Below are 21,259 nucleotides of genomic sequence, written 5' to 3' on the forward strand. Positions count from 1 at the left end.
TCCACTCACAGCCTGTGGAGGACTCTATGCTGAAACAGTTCATGAAGGACTGCAGCCTGTGGAAAGGACTCATGTTGGAGAAGGTCATGGAGGTCTGTTTCCTGTGGGTGGGACTCCACACTGGAACAGGGGAAGAGTGTGAAAAGAGCAGCAGAAACAATGCATGATGAACTGACTGCAACTCCCATTCCCTGTCCCCCTGCACCCTTTCTGTAGATAACAGACCTTTGTCAAAGCTTGGTCATAAATGAATTTCTAAGGTAATCACTGAATTTAAAAAGTTCTGTTCAGGCTGTCTCCCCAAATGCCTTGTAATCTGATAGGTTCAGCAAAGTTACATTATTTTGGACATGCATGTCACCATTATTAAGATCTTGAACCCCTGCTCCCCTGGCTCTGGAGTGACAAACCTGCCTTCGGCAGATAGCACTGAGAAGTCCATGTAACGACTTCCCATGTGGGCAGTGACACCATTTTGTGCCAGCATCCTCCTTCCCACCAGTATTACCACAGCTATATACCTAGTACTTCCCTCGCTCAAAGGATGATATAGAGGCACGTGGACAATAAGAAGGTGAATGATGACAGCCAACATGGCTTCACCACGGGCAAATCATACCTGACAAATTTGGTGCCCTTCTACAGTTAGGCTACGGCATTCGTGAATAAGGGAAGAGTGACTGATGTCGTCTACCTGGATATGCAAGGCATTTGACACTATGCTGCACAACATCCTTGTCTCTAAATTAGAGAGGCATGGATTTGACAGATGGACCACCCAGTGGATAAGGAATTGGCTTGATGGTTGCACTCTAAGAGTTGTGGTCAATGACCCAATGTCCAAGTGGAGATCAGTGACAAGTGGTGAACCTCAGGGGTCGGTATTGGGATCGGTGCTGTTCAACATCTTTGTTAGTATCATGTACAGTGGGATTGAGTGCACTCTCAGCAAATTTGCCACCACCACCAAGCTGTGTTGTGCAGTTGACACGCTGCAGGGAACGGATGGGATCCAGAGGGACCTTGACATGCTTGAGAGATGGGCCAGTGCCAACCTCATGAAGTTCAACACAGCCCAGTGCAAAGTCCTGCATCTGGGTTGGGGAAATCCCAAGCACAAATACAGGCTGGGCATGGAGTGGGTTGATAGCAGCCCTGAGAAGAAGGACTTAGGGGTATTGGTTGACAAAAAGCTCAACGTGACCCAGCAATATGTGCTCACAGCCCAGAAAGCCAGCATATGCTGGGCTGCAGCAAAAGGTGCGTGACCAGTAGCTCAAAAGAGTTGATCCTGCCCCTGTACTCTGCCTTCATGAGACCTTAGCTGCAGTGCTGCATCTAGCTCTGGGGACCCCAACACAAAGAGGGACATGGATGTGCTTGAGTGAGTCCAGAGGAGGCCACAAAGATGATCAGAGAGCTGGAGCACCTATGCTGTGGAAACAGGCTGAGAGAGCTGGGTTTGTCACAGCTGGAGAAGGCGCTGGGGAGACCTTAGAGCAGCTTCCAGTACCTAAAGGGGCCTACAAGAAATGTGGAGAGGGACTTTTTACAAGGGCATGTAGCGATGGTGTAACAGGTAATGTCTTTAAACTGAAAGAGGGGAGATAGATATAAATTAGTTGCAAGGAAGTTCTTTACTGTGAGGGTGGTGATACACTGATAGAGGTTGCTCAGAGAAGCTGTGGCTGCCCCATCCCTGGCAGTGTCTAAGGATAGGCTGGACAGGCATTTGAGCAACCTGGTCTTGTAGAAAGTTTCCCCGGCCATGGCACGGGGGTCGGAACTGGATGATCTCTAAGGTCCTTTCCAACCCACACTATTCTATGACTCTATGATATCCTGAAACCGGCACCAGGGCTGCCCCCGTGGTGAGCGATGGCAGCGCGGGCACCACTCTAGCTGCCACGGAGGGGAGCGATGATGGAGGTACCCCACGTCAGCCGCTCGCAGTGAGCGATCGCGCAGCTACGCACTCCTCGCCATGTCAGAGAGCGGTGACACGGTGGTCCCGGTTAGCCGCCATGGCGAGCGATGCGGAGCGAGCGGCGGCGAATCGAGGCGTAGGAGCTAGGTGCGTCATCGGCGGGGGGCGGGGCGGCCGCCGCGGGATATGATATCAGGCGCCGGGCAACCGAGCCGAGCTAAGCTAGAGATGAGCTGTGGAGGGGTGTGAACGCTGCTAAGGAGCGCGGACGCCGCCTCGTCGTTGTCCACCTTCTCCTACTCCATTCATTCTCGCCTGCTGCTCGCTGCCGGCCGCCGCGGTATGGCTGCCCGGCTGGCTGAGGTGAGGCGGGGCACGGTGTGAGGGGTAACCTGCTGAGGCAGGCGGACGGAGTGACTGAGAGCTAAGCTGCAGCGGCCGGGGGCAGGGTGGCAGGCCCGGGCGGGCGCGGGGCGCGCTGCCCAGCAGGAGGCAGGTGGGCGGGCCGGGGCGCCTGTGGCGGGTGCAGAGCCGCGGGAGGGGGGAGGCAGGCAGGGGCTGCTCTGTCAAGCGGTGGCGCCGGGCAGGCTCCGGCAGCGGGGGGCTGCCTTGCTCGGCCTCCCCTCGAGCGGCCCCGCTACTCTTCGCCTAGCCTGGCCTCGCCTCCGCGGGGCCCGACTGCGGTTTGAGTGGTATCAAGTTAGGTGTGAGTTTTGGTCCAGGCCACTCTCTGTTGCCTAGGGCCAGCCATCTTTTGTGGGGGCATCTGCTGTAGCTTTGCATTTTACGGGTTATAGCCACATGCGTATGAAAAGATCTATATACATGCCTACGCCTTTATGCAAATCTATGAAAGTGATTATTGCAATGCTACAGTATTCCCCTCCAAGATGGCTCTATGCATGCAAGTACGTGCAAATAAATGAGGACATGCACAGTCACACACACACATACTCTTCTGTTTTCCTGTATGCGGCGTGTGAAGTATTTTGAATTTTATTTTGAGGTGGGGTTGTTTCTTCCCTCTTAAAACAAGGGGAAACACAGTGCCTAAGATATCTGTTGATGTAGCATTACTATCCTGCTTATGGAGTGTTAATTCGAGCCTGAGAAAGTGGGTTACTCTGGGAGCTAAAGAAAAAGGTTTTACTAGCATTAATGGAAACCAAAATATGCTGTGTCGTTCATTTTATGTACGTATTAATGTACTATTTAGAGGAAACCACTAAAGAGTGCTCTTTAAGCTCCTCTGGGCTATGAAATTTTCAGTATTAATAGTGAGAAATTTAGAAAACTAGTCTGTGGTGTGGAGACAGTCTCCAGCTGATAGTTTTCTTGTGTATGTGTGTGCAGGAGAAAGGAGGGAGCTCTTCTGCTTAAGTGCAGCTGCTTTTTTTTTGTGTGTTGGGCTGCACCACTGGTCATAGTCTGGTATATAACCCTCCAGATTTTAAGGGGAATTAGTATTGTGGCGGACCTATAAAAGATTGCTGTAGGTGATTGATCATGGTCCCACTTCTCCTTCAAACTCCTCCTATGCTGCATCTTCTCTGTTTTCTTAACCACACTGTCACCTTTCTTTTTAAATTGACCTCTGATTGACTTAAATACTGAAGAACTTCGCATTCCTTGTCTTAATGATGGCTACTAAGAAAACATTTCTGTTTCATAGAGGGGAAGCGTTAGGGCAGAGAGTGGTTTATACTTTAAATGTTAAAATTCAGGTGATGTTAACCTCAGTCATCTTCTCAATTTCAATACTATTTTATGAATGAAAAGCTGCTGAGAACTCTGTTATAGCAGAGAGGTGTTGCTTCCCTTTACCTTGCATCTTGCTTCACGTCTGCTCTGTGGCAAAACATGCCTTTCCTTACTCTTTGTGGAAGATATATAATGAAAATGGGATTCTACTGTACTTTTCCAATATACTCTCTCCAGTACTGTGTGATCAAGACACGCAGTACCAAGTTTTTCTGTAGTGTTTCATAACAAGCTCCTTTACAAAGAGGCATTACTCTGAGAATTTACTTGGAAAATACTCGTAATTTCTTCTGTATGCATATTTGAGTAGATAAAGTCTCTTCACTGTAACAATTAAAAACATGCCTTTTTGTGTGGGCTTTTTTTTTTTTTTTAATTAGTATTGTAAAGATAACACAGCTCAGAATGAACTTTTGAGTTCTCCTTACTTACCTAAACATCCGATCTCTGCAGGTTGGTTTAAATAGCTGCCTATGTGTAATAGGTAGCTGGATACCTATTGCAGTGCAGAATCTTTGCCAATGAAAGATGGAAATTCACTTCAGTATGAAGTGTGACACTTATTGATGCTCTTGTTTTCGTGTTTAAATCTGAAAAGTGGAAATGTTTGATAAGAAATCACTAAAAGAAGAACATGGAAATTGGGGCTTTTAGAGAAACTCTTCTGAGTAGAAGAGCCTTGCTTACATTCTTAGCAGTGTTATTAATCTTATCTCCTACCAATCAGTGAATATCTAGTAGTAGTAATCATTTAAAGATGCTACCAATTATGATTCTAAATTTCAAACAAAAACATGACATTAGAGCTGAAATAATGTGTGCTTAGACTTGTTTTCACATTGCTATTCCTGAAATATTTCTCTATTCAAGTTACTAATTTTTCATTTCCTGAACAGATAAATATCTTCCTCAGGACTTGCAAGACTGTAACCTTGTCAATAAATTGTACCAGCTATCTATTCTAGACAGCCATAATCATCCTTTGATTTGTGAAATGTAAAGTGTGGGGCAACAATGTTAGAGGTGCATAATTTCTTTGGAACGGCTTTCATCATTGAATGTCTCTTGGGTAATCATTTCACAGATTGTTTAGAAGCAAAAAACCTTTTTCATACAATAGAAACAGATTTTGGAAAAAAAAAAATGGTCAAACAAAATTCACCCCTTCTCTCAAACTTTTGCTTTCTGCTGCTACAGTATGGATTAAACAATCCTGAGTGGAAAAGCCTGTTTTAATGTGTTCCCTCTACTGCATTGTTTTAAATATGACTGAAATGGCATGTGCAGTGTCTTGTTAGTTCTACTCTGGCATTCCTGCATTTTTTGATACTTTTTTTTGTCTGCTTCTGCTGCCTTTTTTTTTTTTTTTTTAAATTTTTTGAACAATGGGATGTGACAGTGTATATTTATATATATTTAGTTGGTGTTCTCCAGTGAGCCTCTGATTTCAAATAAGTTTTTAAATATCTCCCTAAAATATGTAAAAGAATGCTGTTCCAAAAGAGTGATGAGCTTTCAAATCTTTCCTAAAATTTCACTAAAATTAGTGAGAATAGTCAGGATTAATGTAACTTTGTTTTCAAAGTTAACTGGAAAACTTACTAATGTTTTAAATATATGCGTGTATGTACTAAATGATTCTTTGGATTGAAAATCTAGGAAGATGCATTTGTCTGAACTGTGTACTGAACTGTGTATTAGAAAGCTATTCAAAGTAACATTTTAGGCTTTTTTATTTGCTTTCAAATCTTAGGTATTCCTCTCTTGGTCCTATACTTTGTTTTGTTGTAAGATAATGTTTTATGAGCTTATTATAAACTGTAGAAGAGGGGACCTGCATATTTACAGTGCATTTAACCTTCTGCTTATGGTTATAAATTGTCTATAGGCCAGGATGAGTTGAATTCACTGTTACCCTTTCTCTTCTAGGCTTCATCAAGACAAGTAAGTTGGGTTAGATAGGTTTCTTTAATTCTGTGGATCATTGAAGAGAACAAATAATTGGAAAAGGTGTGGTCTCTGTCTAATCTTAGCCCCTGAGGCAGTCCTGAAGATTGCACCCTGTTCAGAAGTTTGAGTGTAGCAGTAGTTGTGAGTCTGCTGCTGCACCAGGCTTTCCCAAGCCCTGAGTACTAATGAGCTTTGAATTGTATGGAATGTTGCGTTAACCCTAACTGACTTTATACTTCTAATACACCAGCTATAAAAATAAGAAATGTGTTCAGGTTAGCAAATGTATTGCTAAAAGACCAATCTTTTATTTAGCTCTTCTGCAGATAGCAAATCCTGCAATTGTAAAGGCTTTCTACCTTGGATAGTGTTTGTCACAGCTGTTGTAGAATTAGCCAACAATAGTAATAACTTTGGGGAATTTGAATGATTTGTGAGTTGATAAAATAGTTCGGAATGTTAACAATAACAATGTAAATGTTATTACAATGCAACACAGACAACTTAAAAGAGTTTTAAAATGTTGGAGTATTTCTTTTGAAATCTTCGCAGCAGTGGGAGTTTGTTGTCAACCTTTACTCTGAAGCTGCAGAACGTAGTTATGAAGAAATAGGAGAAAACAACCTGATGCCTGCAACTGAGGCTTAAAGCTGAACACTAATTTAGGGCTAATAGAATTAATTGGCAATGTTACTACTGTTCCAGGTTTTTTTATGCAGTACAGTATGGTGATCTGTCCAGAGGTATGACTTGCTTATTTTTGTTCTAAACCCACTCCTAACAAGCAAGTAATGTCTGTTTTTCTGGAAAAGATTAGTTATTGAAGCTTTTAATGCACTTCTGAAAAAAAAAAAAATTAAGTACATCTGTAACAGAATAGCTTAGGGACTTGGAGGTGTAGCTTAGAAGTCTGAACCTTGCATATTATATACATATTACAGTGAGAAGCAAGAAAGATGTGGTCTATTTACAGAAATGTGTAAGGTCTTTGAAGGATGTCAAGATGGTTGATGATGGCTATAGGACAGGATGACACCAGGGAGGTGTTTGTGTGTGAATTCCTTTCCACTACTAGAGACATTCTTCTTAACATTCTCAGACATAGAACTTCAGACCTGTAGTAACATGTTTTATTGATAGCTAGCAAATGCGTGCTACCAAATGTTTGGGGCTTTTTCATAATGTAACTGGGAAAGGTTGAACTAAACCAGCAGTGGCTATATGCAGGCAACTGTGGGAAACAACCATCTGCAAGTACAAAACTGCTGAAGGCAAAGGCAAATGCAGAGCTGCTCAGGAATGTGCTCTGTCTACTAAGGATTTTGCTAAGTATTGCTTCTGACAGGAGTAAGTTTGGATAGTGGGGAAGGTGATATGCTCTGAGCTGCTGCTTATGGTGTGATCCTATTGGAAAGCTTAGAGAAGAGGGATGTCAGTCATCTGATGTCTGAACAGATTCTTGGGGGCTCTGAGCAATGAAATACTCTTTTGATGTTTTATTCTTCCTTTCTTTTGCAAACAGGACTTCTACATAAACAAGAAATACCAGACCTTGATATTTGCTTTTTTCTTCTAGCTGGAATAGCCTACAAGATGCCCAGCATTTTCCTAACTTCTTGGTGGTCTTGATGCTAAGTTTGAATTTGTGTTTCTTAAATGCTTTTTTGTCAGAGGATGGAGTTTACTTCTAGTTTTGCAGTTCTAGTTCACATGTGCCTTTTTTCTATCCTTCTGAAGATGGGATGAAGAAGACAAACATACTGCTGAGTCCAGCTGTGAGCTAAATTGGGGTAGTCTGTGTGGCCTTTGTAAAGGTAAGGAAGTAGTGGTGGTGTTTTGCATAGACATACAGAAATGCTTACACCTACCCACTGTATTTGTGAGACTGGGATGGTAGCTTGAAATTCTCTTCACAAAGTGACTGGGCTCAGACTGACGCTCAGTAATGACTTCATCATGTCTGTGGCCCAAGGATGGTGTATGAAGGCCCTAATTACTTTGTTTGAACAGTGTTTTTAATGTCTGCGGCATTCTTGTCATCTGACTTTTACCCTACCTTTCCCTTAAGAAACGTGAGGTAAAGGTCTTTGTAGTTACCTGTATACGTAACACCTCTGGTGTTGATCTCAGCCTGTGTTCGTAAGTCCACAAACTGTATTGCCTGTGAAGTTCATAATTTGGTTGTACATTGTCAAGCCTTCAGCTGTATGCAGGTGAAAGAATTTGCTACTATAGAACACCTGATTGCAAATAGCAGGTAAAATTCAGAATTTATTTTTATTAAACATTGTCATCTTCTGAAGATTATCTTAATATCTTCAAGATACTGGAGTTGGATCAGGAAGTTGAAGAAAGCTGCTTAGTCCCTTTTTGGAAAAAATGCAATTCTTAATTTACAGTAAGATGAAGTTCTTACTGTAAAGAATTCTTTAGATTCTTACTGCTCCAAATACATTATACTTAATGTAGTGCTGATTTCAGGATTCTGATCCTCAAACTATTGTAAATGGGCTGTAGGGCCATATAGTCAGATTCTGAAACTTCTCAGTTCTGTGTACCTGCTGGTCTGCAAGCATTAGGGTTGACTGTCAGGCATCTGTTGTTGCAGTCTTCCTTATTTATTTTCCCAGCTTCTGCTCTGTGACTTCCTCTTACTCCTGGGAAGATCCCATGTTGGCTTCTGTCCCTCTTCCTGCATTTTCATTTGAATCCTCCACAAAGCCAAGGCAACTGCTACTTTCTTAGTTAGAGGTTTGCTGCTGCAAATGGTATTTTTAAAAAGGAAAAACCAGCTTGAATGCTACTTAACTCTTGAATTTCCTACAGCTCCTGTGCTGAAAGCCGTGACATCCACAGATTTCATGTGGCATAATTGTAGCTCAGGCAACTGTTCTAAGAACTCCTTGGGTATGGAGGATATGATTGCAGAATTTAGTGATCTACTCACCATTTGTAACCATGGTCACCATCACATTTGAATGTGCATGTGGAAATTCCCGAAGCAACCATAAAGAGAGTTGCTGTTGTTTGGCTGATGAGCACTAACTCATTAGTCTGTGCTAATGCGTCACACCGCCATTCTCGCTGTTTAGATAGTCCACCATCTGTCTAACCATAGAAAAGCTTGCTTTATTCTTCTTATGTCTGAAATTATTAGATCTTTTTGAGGTGGCCCTTCCAAACCAAAGGGATGACTTTAGAGGAAGGTACGAAAGTTTGAAAACTGAACCAGTTGCCAAAAAACATGGGTGCCAAGAGGGAGTAGGTGGTGGTCTGCTGATAGCAAGTGGGAAATAAAGCTGCAGAAAATCAGAGAAGGGGCATCTCTTGTCACCTTGTTGAAGAGGTGGCTGGAGAAGCAGGAGGCAAACCTAAGGGTGCAGAGTTGTGGAAGACAAGCAGGGGCAAGAGCAGCATGGCTGGTTATGTCCCAGATGGCCAGCTGGCCAGACACCTGAGGAGGGAGGCTGAGTGTGGACTACAAGTGCTGTGCTGCAAGAAGGCCTTTAAGATCTTTAAGAGCAGATGCTGTGGGGTATGAAGTGTAGGAGCAAAACTGGAGGGAACTGAGGATAGAGCTGGAGAACTGCAAACTAGCTGCTCTCAATGCTGAGGCATGGAAGGGAGAAAGAACAGTGAGCAGAGAGGAAAGGTGGGTTGTTGAGGTATCTGTGTGAGGTTTATCTGTGTTATTTTTCAAGACTAAACAGTTTTGTCTTGTGTGACGAAGGGGAGATAGAAGAAACTGGGTATTAGAAGAGTGAGTGCTGAGCATAGGAGAGATCAGATACATGTCAAAGAGGCAGATCCAGGAAGAAGTAATCACAGTATTATATTTGTCTTTTAGATGTTAATTACTTTAAAACACTACTGGAATGGATTTAATTTTGTGATATTGAATTTGAGAAGCTGAAAGGGAAGGCATGAATTCTTTAAGAAAGACTTCTTTTTTTTTTTTTTTTTTTTTCCCCTCCAAATTTATTAATTGTGGCTATTTTGAGTGGTCTCAAATACAAAATCTTAATTTAGTAAAGCTATAGTATGCTTTCCTCATAGGAAAGGCTTGTCATTAGTTTCCCAAAACTCTCTACTGGAGAAAGTTCACTTCAAGAAACCAGATTATAGTATCATTAAAATGTGAGGCTGTAGGAAAAATGTAAATAACATGTTAGTAGTTTGTATACCTAAGAACTTGGCCTTTAATTAAATAGGCTATCTAATCAAATACATAGTTTTAATTACTTGAGCAAAATGCTAGTGGTGGTACACAGGTGATTAATCATGTATATGCTTAACAACTTTACCTGCCTAAGGTGGGTTTGAGAGTGAGGTTGCATAATATGTCTTTCTAATACTACTCTGTCACATCAGTTTTTGTAACTGGCTAGTTTTTTGTTCTGTTTTCATTAAAGACGTAAGTTTATAGTTGTTAATAGAGATTGTTTTTTGCAAATCTAACCACCAGTTGATTAAAAGCACTCTTTAGTGGTTTTGCTTGTACTTGCGTTAATAATGTGCAGATACTTTTTCAATGTGGAGGACACTTTCCTTTCCTGTTACATGTTTCATTCAACTGGAGATTGTTTGAACTCAGTACATAGACCTTTCTACCATAATTCTTGCTGATCTCCACAGCAGTTATGTTTCATATTAGGACTGGGGAGTTTGATCCTTTGTGTAGATTTCATAAGTGTGTTGTACAGCTAAAGTTAAATTAGGGTGGATAATTAATGAATGGAAAGGATTGATTATTTTTGTTTGTTTATTTGCATTCAAATTGACAGCTTTGATTTGTGTCTCTGACAGAAAATCAGAGCTGCATAAGCTGCTTTATGTAGATTACGGATAATGTGGTTGGCATATTAATCCAAAGCCCTTGGTGGATGTTTACAACAATTTTTAGATCACTGTCCTGTGTTTCCTTAAGAACTTTCTATTCAGGATTTTATTAGGGTATGAGTAGATGTTATTTGGGATCCTATGCTCCTTTTTTTTTTTCTTTTACAAAAAAACTCCAACTTTTTCCTTTTAGGAAAAACCCCTAAATTTATCTGAGTTGACAAGAACTTGTATTTAAGATGGATATGTGTATATTCTTTAAAAGTGTGAGCAAAACCCAGACTGAAGGGAAATCTTATTTATATGCCTTAGTGGTATGGTGTGGGTAATGGTTTGAAGACTAGTTAGGAATATACAAAACCAAGCTTTTAATTAAAACCCAAGAAAATCTCCCTTACTGTAAGTAGTTGTGAAAGAAGAGTGAGAGTTGATCAAATAGTATATTACTGTTGCTTTCTCAAGCCTTCAAGAAACATTCATATATACTCTATTATTTAGAAAAATAACTTCTCTTTCATAAAATGCCTTTCTCTTCCTGCAGTAGATATACATTACATTGCAAATTAAAATTAATTTTGTTTCAGAATTGGGGATATTCATAAAACATAAAAGCTGTATTTTAGACCACAGTAGAGGTCTAAATATGTAATTATGGGGCAGGTTTTCTCTATGTAATTCAAACTAAAAAGCTTATAATAAGTCAGATGGTACTTTCTATATGCATCTTAGCATAGGTTTAAAATCTGTTAATTTCTGTACTGGAGAAGGATGAACAACCTTTTTACTTATTTAAATGTTTCAGATTATATTTGGTTACATTAAATTGGGAGGGGTTGTTTTTAAATGTTGGTTTACCTTGTTTGTATTTGTGAATAAAGAAGAAACAAAAGCAATGAAAATGTTTTGCATATAGGACAGCTGGTAGTCTAAGCAAAGAAACATGTTAATAGAATTACTGCTAGTAGAATTTAACAATTTTAGAAGTAGCAGATACGATGCTTTTCTTGTAGTTGAGGCTAGAAGACTGGAAATACTACTTCTAAATTTTTTTTTTTGTTTTTTTTTTTTTTCTTCCAACTTTTATGTAGTTTCACAGCTTTCAGTAAACCGGCAACTGGACATTGCAAGGTGGTAAACTAACCTAGGAAAAAGGAAATTATATTCCTGCAGCTCTGATTGAGAAGCTGGTATGGTGCATCATTAGATCTGGTTCTGGAGCATGGTTTGGCACTTCTGCAGTCCTGGCTTTATTTTCTCTGAAACATCAGCAGCTAGTGTGTATATGGGATATATATTTAATTGATGTGATCATCTCATGATGCTACCCCAGATGTAGTTTATAGCTAGTATGGGAGATCATGGTAGGATTGTATTTTTAAAATAGAACTTGGTTCACGGTCCATGATGATTCATAAATACATGGCAGTCATTTAGGAGTTCTGTGAGCTGGCATCCTGCAGGCTGGGCCTGGATTGATTGTCCTGGTTTAGTGGAAGAGTTCTGAAGATCATAGTTTGAACAACCCAGTGTCTGGTCTCTAAACTTCAAATTATAGTAAGAAAAAAAAATAAAACCCAAACAAAACCAACAAAACCCCAAAACAAACCACACACAAAAAAATCCCACCCAAAACCACCCAGCAAAAACCCAAACAAAACCCCTAGCCAAACAAAACCCAAACCAAACTAACCAACCAAAAATAAAAAATACACAAACCCTGACTAATTAAATTATTACTACTTATTGTTAAACACAATCTGAAGATTGCTCACCTGCTTTAGTTTTGCACGTATTTGTTATGCCAGACGTGTTTATCTGTCCCAGTTATTTTAGGTCAAAAAGTCCTTGGTGGATTGTTTGTGATTCCTTTTTTTAAAAGGAAAATTAGCAATGCAGTGAGGTTGTGCTGTGTAAGTCTTCATCTATTCCAGTACTGGTCAAGGTTTGATACCGCTTGTGTTTAAGTATCTCAATCTCTGTGAAGTATTTTTTTCATACTAGTGTCTCTGAAATAATTATCAGTGTTTTGTAGATGAGGAGTTCGGGCAGATCAGTAACATGACATCTGTGCTAGAGCTGGAAATTCATCTTGATTGCTCTAAATCCTTGGCTGGCCGCTTAGACTTCAGTTCCCCCAAGATAAAGGCACCTAGAAGGATTTTTAAGCTGTATTTAAGCCCTCTGAAATGCTGTAAGAAACAACACAGCTTTTGGCTTTTTTTCTTTCTGCTGTTTCATGGCACTCAGTATTGTGGGTCTGCAAGGGGATGAAGAGATTTCTTGATTCCTGCTGAAATCCGGGTGTGGGCTGGAAGCTGCATGTACTGTGCATCTCTCCTTCATGCACTTCTAAGATTAAATAGGGGTTGCAGCTATAATTTGTAATAAAATCTATTTACAACATTACACAGTTATTCTACATTTAATTGTTTGGGGTATTTTTTAACCTTAATGCTTACGGTGATAAAGATTTCATGAATAAGGAGCTGCCTCAGTTGCACGGGAACATGTTCACTCATCCTGTTAAATGTGGGTTTTGTTGGTGTTCCTTGAATTGATGTTTGTTACCCTCTGGTGCTGCAGCTGTTCCTGAAAAAGACGTGCCATTTTTTGCATAGTAGTTTGCACAATGCTGACAAGGGGAAAGTCATATGATTCCTCATTAAAGCAAATGTTGCGTATGTGAGTTTAATACATAGAGTCTTTAATACTACTGTGTGAAATGATATGGTTATGAAGAGTGTAAGATTTATTTTCTTTCACTTGAAACATGAAAAGCATAATTCGCCTCAGTTAATAAAATAGATTTTACTCCCTGTCTTCAAACACACATCTATGCGTTCTGTAGAAACAATCATGATGACTTTGGTTGCTTAAGGCTACATCGCATGCACTCGATCAACCTGACCGTGCTAACCAATTGGAGTGGTACCTCATGAACAGAACAAAATCCCACAGTGTGTGACAAGGATTTGACCTGACAGTTTTACAGTTGTGCAATGCATGGAGGCTTAGAGCAACAAAAGGAGGCATGAGTAACTGTGGCAGAGACTTGTGTTGTTCCTGCAGAGACAAATGCTCTTGTCAAGAAAAACTGAAAACCTGTATTCTTTTTTTCTTTTCCTCTCCTGCATTATATGACACTGGCTGGATGTGGGGCCATTTGTATTTTTTACTTTAAAGACACTGACAAAACAGTTGTGGCTTTGTGAGGAAAATGTATTAATTCATTGCTATTGGAAGCCATTTGGTTTGTCTTTGGTAGGTTACTTTGCCTTTCAAAATGATGATTGCATTTTGGACTGTTGAATTACTTCCTTAATGCTTGGCTGTAGATTGGCATGTAACATTTTCTTTTCATCACCTGTTTAATGCTTTTAATGTAACTTGATAACTTTGTGTATAGTTCCTAATTTCTTCAGGGATCTAATGAGATTACATGTGAAATATTTCTGATCTTATCAACACTGAGACAAATTGTGTCACATGAGTATTTGAAAGCTTGTAATTTTACATACTTGTCTCTAGTCTGCTGCATCGTACAAATTACAACATTAGCAGGGATGCTGGGTAGATTTTTTGGTTCAATCTTGATCTGTATTGTTTTTTCCTATGTAAACCGTTCTCTGTAAATGCTATAAGATGAAAAGTCAAAAGTAGCTAATGGAAGTGAGTTGGGAGTGGATAAAATCTAAGTATGCTGTATGAAAGTGGTAAGTTAACTCAAACAGCTAAACAGAAAGGAGGTCTTTGATTTTGAGGGTAATTGAAAGAATTTCTTAATTAGCAGAGTAGATATTTTTGTGTTTGGGTGGTCTGTTTTGCTTATAAAGCAAAGATAAGGTTGATGCTTTTATTTTCGTAGCGGTGCAGTAGATGGAACTCAGATAATCTACTGAACTTTTGCGTGTTTTCTGCTCTGGTCCTGCATTATTTTATTCCAAAAAATGTCAGGAATTATTACCTAGGCTTCTAGTTACAGCTTGTGGCTTGTTTGTCATGTAGTAACAAAAGCTCAGCTCAATTTGCCTGTTATTTTCAGTTATCCAAGTGCTTAGGAATTTCTTTAGTAGTGGAAGCGTCTTTCCCCCTTCTGCCAGCAAACAGAAAATAAAACTTAATGTTTTTCATGTGTCTGTATTCCATTAAATCAGAATTTACCTGGCCTGTTGCAGCTAAATGGATGCTAAAGCCTCACCTTCTTGTAGAAGCAGTGACATGTAGTACCACACTTTACCTCTTACTGTTCCTCTTGCAACATGCTTTTATCAGCTAGTCCATTTACATCTACTAGTGTTGCTGTTGTGTTTCAGAACTGTAAATGGGTGGATGAACCCTATCTGCTTGAGGTAAGTAGGACAGTATTGGATGAATTTATTCCTGGCAGCAGCTCCTCTGGCTGCTATGCATTGTTGCTGGATTTGAAGACATACATGCTTCACCTTTGGCTCCTGAAGTCCCTTTGCTTGCAAACTGGAGGAGCAAATGGAGCTGGCTGGTATCAGTTGTCTCTTGCCTGCTTCTGCCCCATTAGCAAGGGCAGCATCTAGAAGGTGGGAAGAAACAGGTGGAACATTAAGAGATGCTGCTAAGCATACCTGAAAGAGATAAGCAATAACAGAAGGAATGTGAGAGACTGGAGGGGAAGGCAAGAGGAAATCAAAATAACATAAGGGGGAGGAATGGGCTGAATTCAAAAGGATATGGCTGTGTGGAATGTGTGTCAGATAAGAGGAAGGAATGAGCTGAATTTGAGAAGAAATGGCTGCGGGGAATGTGTGTATGTCTAAATAACATACATGGAAAGCAGTAGTGTCTTCATCAGCAAAAGCAATGTAACTAGCAGTTGTAAATTTCAGTGAAGTCATGTCCAAGTTTTTATATTTTTAACAGAAAAAAAAAACAATTTCTGTAAAAGAAGCTTCCTCAGCTGCTCAAGTACCTCAATAGTAATATATTATTGCTGTCAAAATTATTTTTAAATGCAGACTTTTTAACTGTTACTGGATGAGTCATAATAAAAAGTTCCTTTGCATTTACCTGTGTCAGTAGAACACTGGTGTATGAAAGGGAGGGGACTGGATATAAAGGAAAAAAAACCCTAAACATTGGAAATTAATATTTAAAATTAAAAAAAAAAAAAAAAGACTCTGTAGGGGAAACTAGGAACCCTAAATCACCTATGAAAAGCTTTGCCATTTTGAGAGTTGGGTGATGAGTTCCTGGGAGCTGAGATGGATAAAGAGATCCCTGTGTTCCTGCAGAGCATGGTCTTGTGGTACTTTATGCTTGTAGTTTGAAAGAAGCTGAGGGATCTGTTTTGTGTATGGTTCTATAGACCTGGAAAAGCCTTAGCTGAAGAGCACACAGTGGATTCCAGGAGCTCTTGTCCATCTTAATTTGTATACCTCTTTGACAATGAAAATTTGAATCTAAGAGCTTTCGAAGGAGCCATTGCCACTACGGTTGATCTTCAGTACTTTAGTTTGTCCTCTCACCTCCTTGAAGTGTCTTTTTAATCTACTGTTGTCTCTTGTTTTAACAAGCTTGTATCCTCTTTTCAAAGTTGACATGCTTTTTGAAACAAACAGCTGGTAGGCACACTGACTGGCCAGTTGTTGAGAAGAGTTCTGAACATTGCTGTGGCTTCTTCAGAGATGGATTTAAATGCAATCTCCAAAATAAATGAACTTCTTTTTTGTGACATGTCATGCTGTTTACTTTTTATGTGACTGGACACTTACTGCCTAATATCAGCTGGGAGGGAGATAACTCGCCTGACACCTCAAGAGAGCATGTGATCTACTTTAGGTGTGCTGCAAGCAGGGATTTGTATGTTGGAAGGCTGCCATATTTGGGTCTAAGGGGAATCCGTGGACTAAAACTTATTTTCTGCTTATAAACACAGTCTGGGTTCAGGGGTTTTGTTTGGTGGTTTTTTTTTTGTTTTACAGACAGGGTATTAATCCTAATTAAATGCTTGGAGTGTTTCTCCTTTCTGGTTTGGATATAAAGGGCTCTAGAAATTAGTAGAGGAGAATGTGTGATAAAATGTGCATCATATCTCTCAAACTACCTACAGTAATAATCTTGTTTTTTTTCTCAAGAGGGTGTCATTCCCTGTGGATATATTGATCAACTCCAGTCATGAAGACTTGAAGAACTCAGCAGACAAGTACTTGTCTAACCTTCGGACTGCAAGTCCAAACTGTCCTGAATTCTTGTCTCTGCCAGCCCACGGCAAAGTAAGAAACCAGCAAATACCTTACTCCCAGTTTTCTTGATATACCTGTAGATTTAAAAGATTTAAAATATCCAGTCCATAACTATTGAATGACATAATTATTTTAGCAAAGGTTTTGTATTTTGCAAATTCCTGTTTATGTTAAGCTATACCTTTTTTCATTCTGTAATTGGATTTCGATCTGAGCATTTAATCTGACACATTGTATCAGTGACTGTGCACTGCTTCTAGGCAATGAATCTGTGTGTATTAAGAAACAAAAAAACAAACAAAAAACCAAATCAAAACAAACAAAAAAACCCAACAAAAACAACACCATCACCACCACCACCAGAAAACGCCAAAAAACTTTTCAACTAATGAGTCGTTCATTCCTAAAAGTCACAAAAATCTATTGTGAACTAAGGCGTTCATGATTTACTGAAGCTAACTGGCTGTTTTTGTATATCAGTCCTTCAGTGTTCTTCATGGTTGAGTTCAGTTCTTGATCAGCAAGTTTCACTAATTTCAGAAATGATTCTTTTCTTATCTGAAATATTCTGTGACACTTTTAAACACTTGTCCCTTGTGTGATGAGTCGGTCAATGCTGGTTTTGTCTAAATGAGCATTTCTATTAGAACTAGTATACTAGAATGGCATATAGCATTAATGAAAAGTGACCTGAGAGGATTCTCTGTGGGAAAAGAAGGTCACTGCTGCAGATTCCGTGGCAGAAGCAGAGTCTTGAGTACTTTCCTGCATTTCTGCAGGTGCTGTATGCCTAAATACTTGTTATTGACATCCTAGTTTGTGGCATAGCATATCATAACCTTCTTAAACTGAGTAAGCAAGTTTATTTACCACACCATCAATGTCTGCCTAGTCTTTATGCATTAATTATACATAGAAAAACATGTGAATTTAAATATCAGAATGCATTTCCACAAAGAAACTCCTGAAAGGTGGATTGATTTGACCCTTCTCATGTTGTTCCTGAGGGGAAATCAAGCAGACAACTTTGGAATTTCTAAAATGTGTGCAATTTAAGGGAAGAAACCCCTTTTGAATCCAGCCTTCCCACCATAGCGAATTAGGGGTGGTATTAACAAACAGAAGTTTTGCTGTGGCAGTTTGTTTCTGTGTTTGACTACCTTCTTCATTCTCCTGTTGGCTTTGATGGCTTGCATAACTGGGACAGTTGAAGTAGAGATACTGCTGGCTTTTTGTGCAACTTATTTCTGCTGACAGCAGAGAGCTGTAACGGTATAAATTGCTGTAGCTAACTGCAAGAGCTTTAGAGCCAGAGCTCTTTATAATTTAGTCTGTCTTTAGGCAGAAATGTCTAAAGTGAGGGATGGGATCTGATACATGTCCTTTACAGTTAGCTTGTGTAAGCACTCTGGTTTTAACATTTGTCATGCTTACCCTGCTTAACAATCTTCGTGTGTTTTACTAATGTTGTTTTAGCAAGAGTCTATTGAAATGTTGTATGCTTTTGTTTCAGGTTCCTATTAAGTTGTCAACTGTGGGCTTTGTTCCTCTTTATGGTGAAGAGCAGACACACAAAGTTCTTGCTTTGTTTTCACCAAGGGACTCAATCACAGGTTTCATTTTAAGATTTTAATCTGTGTTGCTGTTTATTTTTCTGTGACAAAGGCAGATAACCAAGTCCTTGTTCATTTCATGCTAGTGTAGTTCATAGCTTTGCCACTCTTGCATTTGTTGTTCACTGTGTTCTTGTTCCCATACTATTATTTTTGTTGTGGATTCATATACACAAGTGATAGAACTTTGTATGCTAATTAGAGTAGAGGTGGACCCACTGAATTCAGAAGATATGTAGCAAAATAGCGTGGTGCTTGTCTGAATTCTAGTACAATGTATATCTCTTGGTCTTTTTGTATACATCTCATGTCGCCAAAAGGAATTTATTAAGCACTCATAGAATCTGTTAATCCTCTTGTAAATTTAGAGGCTCTTTATTAGCAGCTATTGATCAGCATGAAGTATAAAATTGTCTTTAGCATTAGGCCGTAACATAGCTTTAGCTAAGGGGGTCTGCTACAGGCCATCTGATCAGGAAGAATGAGTGGATGAGGCCCTCTAGACAGCCTCATGTTCACAAGCCCTGGTCCTCATGATGGGGGACTTCAACTACCCTGACATTCTGCTGGAGGATCAACACAGCAGGGCATAAGCAGTCCAGGATGTTCCTGAAATATGTTGACGATAATTTTTTTTCTACAAGTGATAGAAGAACCAATGAGGAGAGAGGCTATGCTGGATCTTGACCTCACCAACGGGAGGGGCTGGTGGAGAATGTGAAGGTCAAGGACAGCCTTGGCTGCAGTGACGATGAAATGCTGAATTTTGAGATCCTTAGGGTGGTGAGGAGTGTGCACAGCAAGCTCACTACCCTGAACTTTAGGAGAACAGCCTTTGGCCTCTTCAGGGATCTGCTTGGTGGAGTGCCATGGGATAAAGCCCAGGAGGGAAGAGGAGCCCAAGCAAGGATCACCTCTTCAAAGCTCAGGAACAGTGCATCCCAACAAAGAGGAAGTCTGGCAGAAACACAAGGAGGTCTGTGTGGATGAATGAGGAGCTCCTGAACAAACTCCAGCATAAAAAGGAGGCCTACAGATAGTAGAAGCAAGGGCAGGTAGCCTGGGAGGGATATAGAGAAATAGCCAGGGATTAGGTTAGGAAAGCTAAAGACCTGATAGAATTAAATCTGACCAGGGACATCAGTCAAGGGGCAGCAAGAAAAATTTCTATAGGTACATTGCGGATAAAAGGAAGGAAAATTTTTAGGAAAACTTTCTTTACTTAGGAGAAATTTCTTCCTGGGAGAGTTATCAGGTATTGGAACAGGCTTCCCAGGGAACTGGTGGAATATTTGTCTCTGGAAATGTTCAAAAACTGTGTACATGAGGCCCACAATGATATGGTTTAGTGGAGGTCTAGACAGTCCTGGGGTAATGGTTGAACTCGATAATCTTAAAGGTATTTTCCAATCTAGTTGGTTCTATGAAAAAGGAAAATGTGGGCCCCCTCTGGAAGGAAATGGGAGACCCAGTTACCTGAAGTGTGGAGGTTGAAGTACTCAGTAGGGTTTTTGCCTCGGTGTGCCAATCTTTGCTGGCACACTGCCCATGTTGCAGAAGGCAAAGGCGGGGACTGGGAGAATGAAGAACTTCCTGCTGCAGGAGAAAATCATGTTCAAGATCATTTAAAGAACCTGAAAGTGCACAAGTCCATGGAACCTGATGAGATGCATCTGCAGGTCCTGAGGGAACTGAGAGCTGAAGTTGCCAGAACATTATCAGTCATATTTGAGAAACTGTGGCAGTCAGGTGAAGTTTTTGCTGACTGGAAAAGGGGGAATATAACCTCGCATCCTTAAAAAGGGAAAAAAGGGAGACCCAGGGAACTATAGACTGTTCAGTCTCACCTAGATTGACAAGGTCATGGAGCAGATCCTCCTGGAAACTGTGCTAAGGCACATGAACAATAGGCAGATGATTGGTGATGGTCACGTCACTGGTGGCTTCACTAAGGGCAAATAGTGCTGGCAAATCTGGTGGCCTTCTATGATGGGGCCTCAGTGTTGGTGAATAAGGGAAGAGTGACTGATGTCATCTACCTGGATATGCAAGGCATTTGACACTGTCCCAGCACAACATGCTTGTCTCTAAATTGGAGATGCATGGATTTGACAGATGGACCACCCAGTGGGTAAGAAGTTGGCTGAATGGTCACACTCAGAGAACTGTGGTGAACGGCTCAATGTCCAAGTGGAGATCAGTGACAAGTGGTGTTCCTCAGGGGTCAGTGTTGGGACTGGTGCTGTTCAACATCTTTGTTGGCAACATGGACAGTGGGATTGAGTGCCCTCAGCAAGTTTGTCGACAACACTAAGCTGTGTGGTGCGGTCAACATGCTGGAGGAAATGGATGGGATCCAGAGGGACCTTGACATGCTTGAGAGGTGGGCCAGTGCAAACCTCATGAAGCTCAACAAAGCCCAGTGCAAGGTCCTGCACCTTAGCTGGGGCAATCCCAAGTGCAAATACAGGCTGGGTTGAAAGCAGTGCTGAGGAGAAGGACTTGGGAGTGCTGGTTGACAAAAAGCTCAACGTGACCCAGCAACATGTGCTTGCAGCCCAGAAAGCCAGCATATGGTGGGCTGCAGCAAAAGGTGTGTGACCAGCAGGTCAAGGAAGGTGATTCTGCCCCTGTACTCTGCCCTCAGGAGACCCCACCTGCAGTGCTGCATCCAGCTCTGGGGTCCCAACACAAAGAAGGACATGTACTTGCTTGAGTGAGTCCAGAGGAGGGCCATGAAGATGATCAGAGAGCTGGAGCACATCTCTTATGGAGACAGATTGAGAGAGCTGAGTTTGTTCAGTCTGGAGATGGGAAGGCACCAGGGAGACCTTAGAGCAGTTTCAGTACCTAAAGGCAGCTTAGAAGAAATGTGGAGAGGGACTTTTTACAAGGGCGTGTAGGGTTGGGACAAGAGGGAATGGCTTTAAACTGAAAGAAGATAGATTTGAGAC

The 21,259-nt window shown here is 40.8% G+C and overlaps 1 protein-coding gene across 1 annotated transcript in view; it reads left to right on the forward strand.

Annotated features, from left to right (window-relative positions):
* Positions 1 to 836: 836 nt before the first annotated feature.
* Positions 837 to 21,259, forward strand: part of FAM169A (family with sequence similarity 169 member A) — a gene marked incomplete at both ends in the record, with an annotated part of 36,338 nt that continues 15,915 nt past the window's right edge. Inside the window, 6 exons of the mRNA XM_080638287.1 lie at positions 837 to 922; positions 1,859 to 2,074; positions 7,376 to 7,452; positions 14,750 to 14,826; positions 16,528 to 16,722; positions 18,206 to 18,305. Coding sequence (XP_080494413.1) covers positions 837 to 922; positions 1,859 to 2,074; positions 7,376 to 7,452; positions 14,750 to 14,826; positions 16,528 to 16,722; positions 18,206 to 18,305 — 751 coding nt within the window. The remainder of the gene's footprint in view (positions 923 to 1,858; positions 2,075 to 7,375; positions 7,453 to 14,749; positions 14,827 to 16,527; positions 16,723 to 18,205; positions 18,306 to 21,259) is intronic.

Source organism: Psittacula echo (genome assembly GCF_963264785.1).
Source record: "Psittacula echo genome assembly, chromosome: Z".
NCBI classification, from domain to species: Eukaryota; Metazoa; Chordata; class Aves; order Psittaciformes; family Psittacidae; genus Psittacula; species Psittacula echo.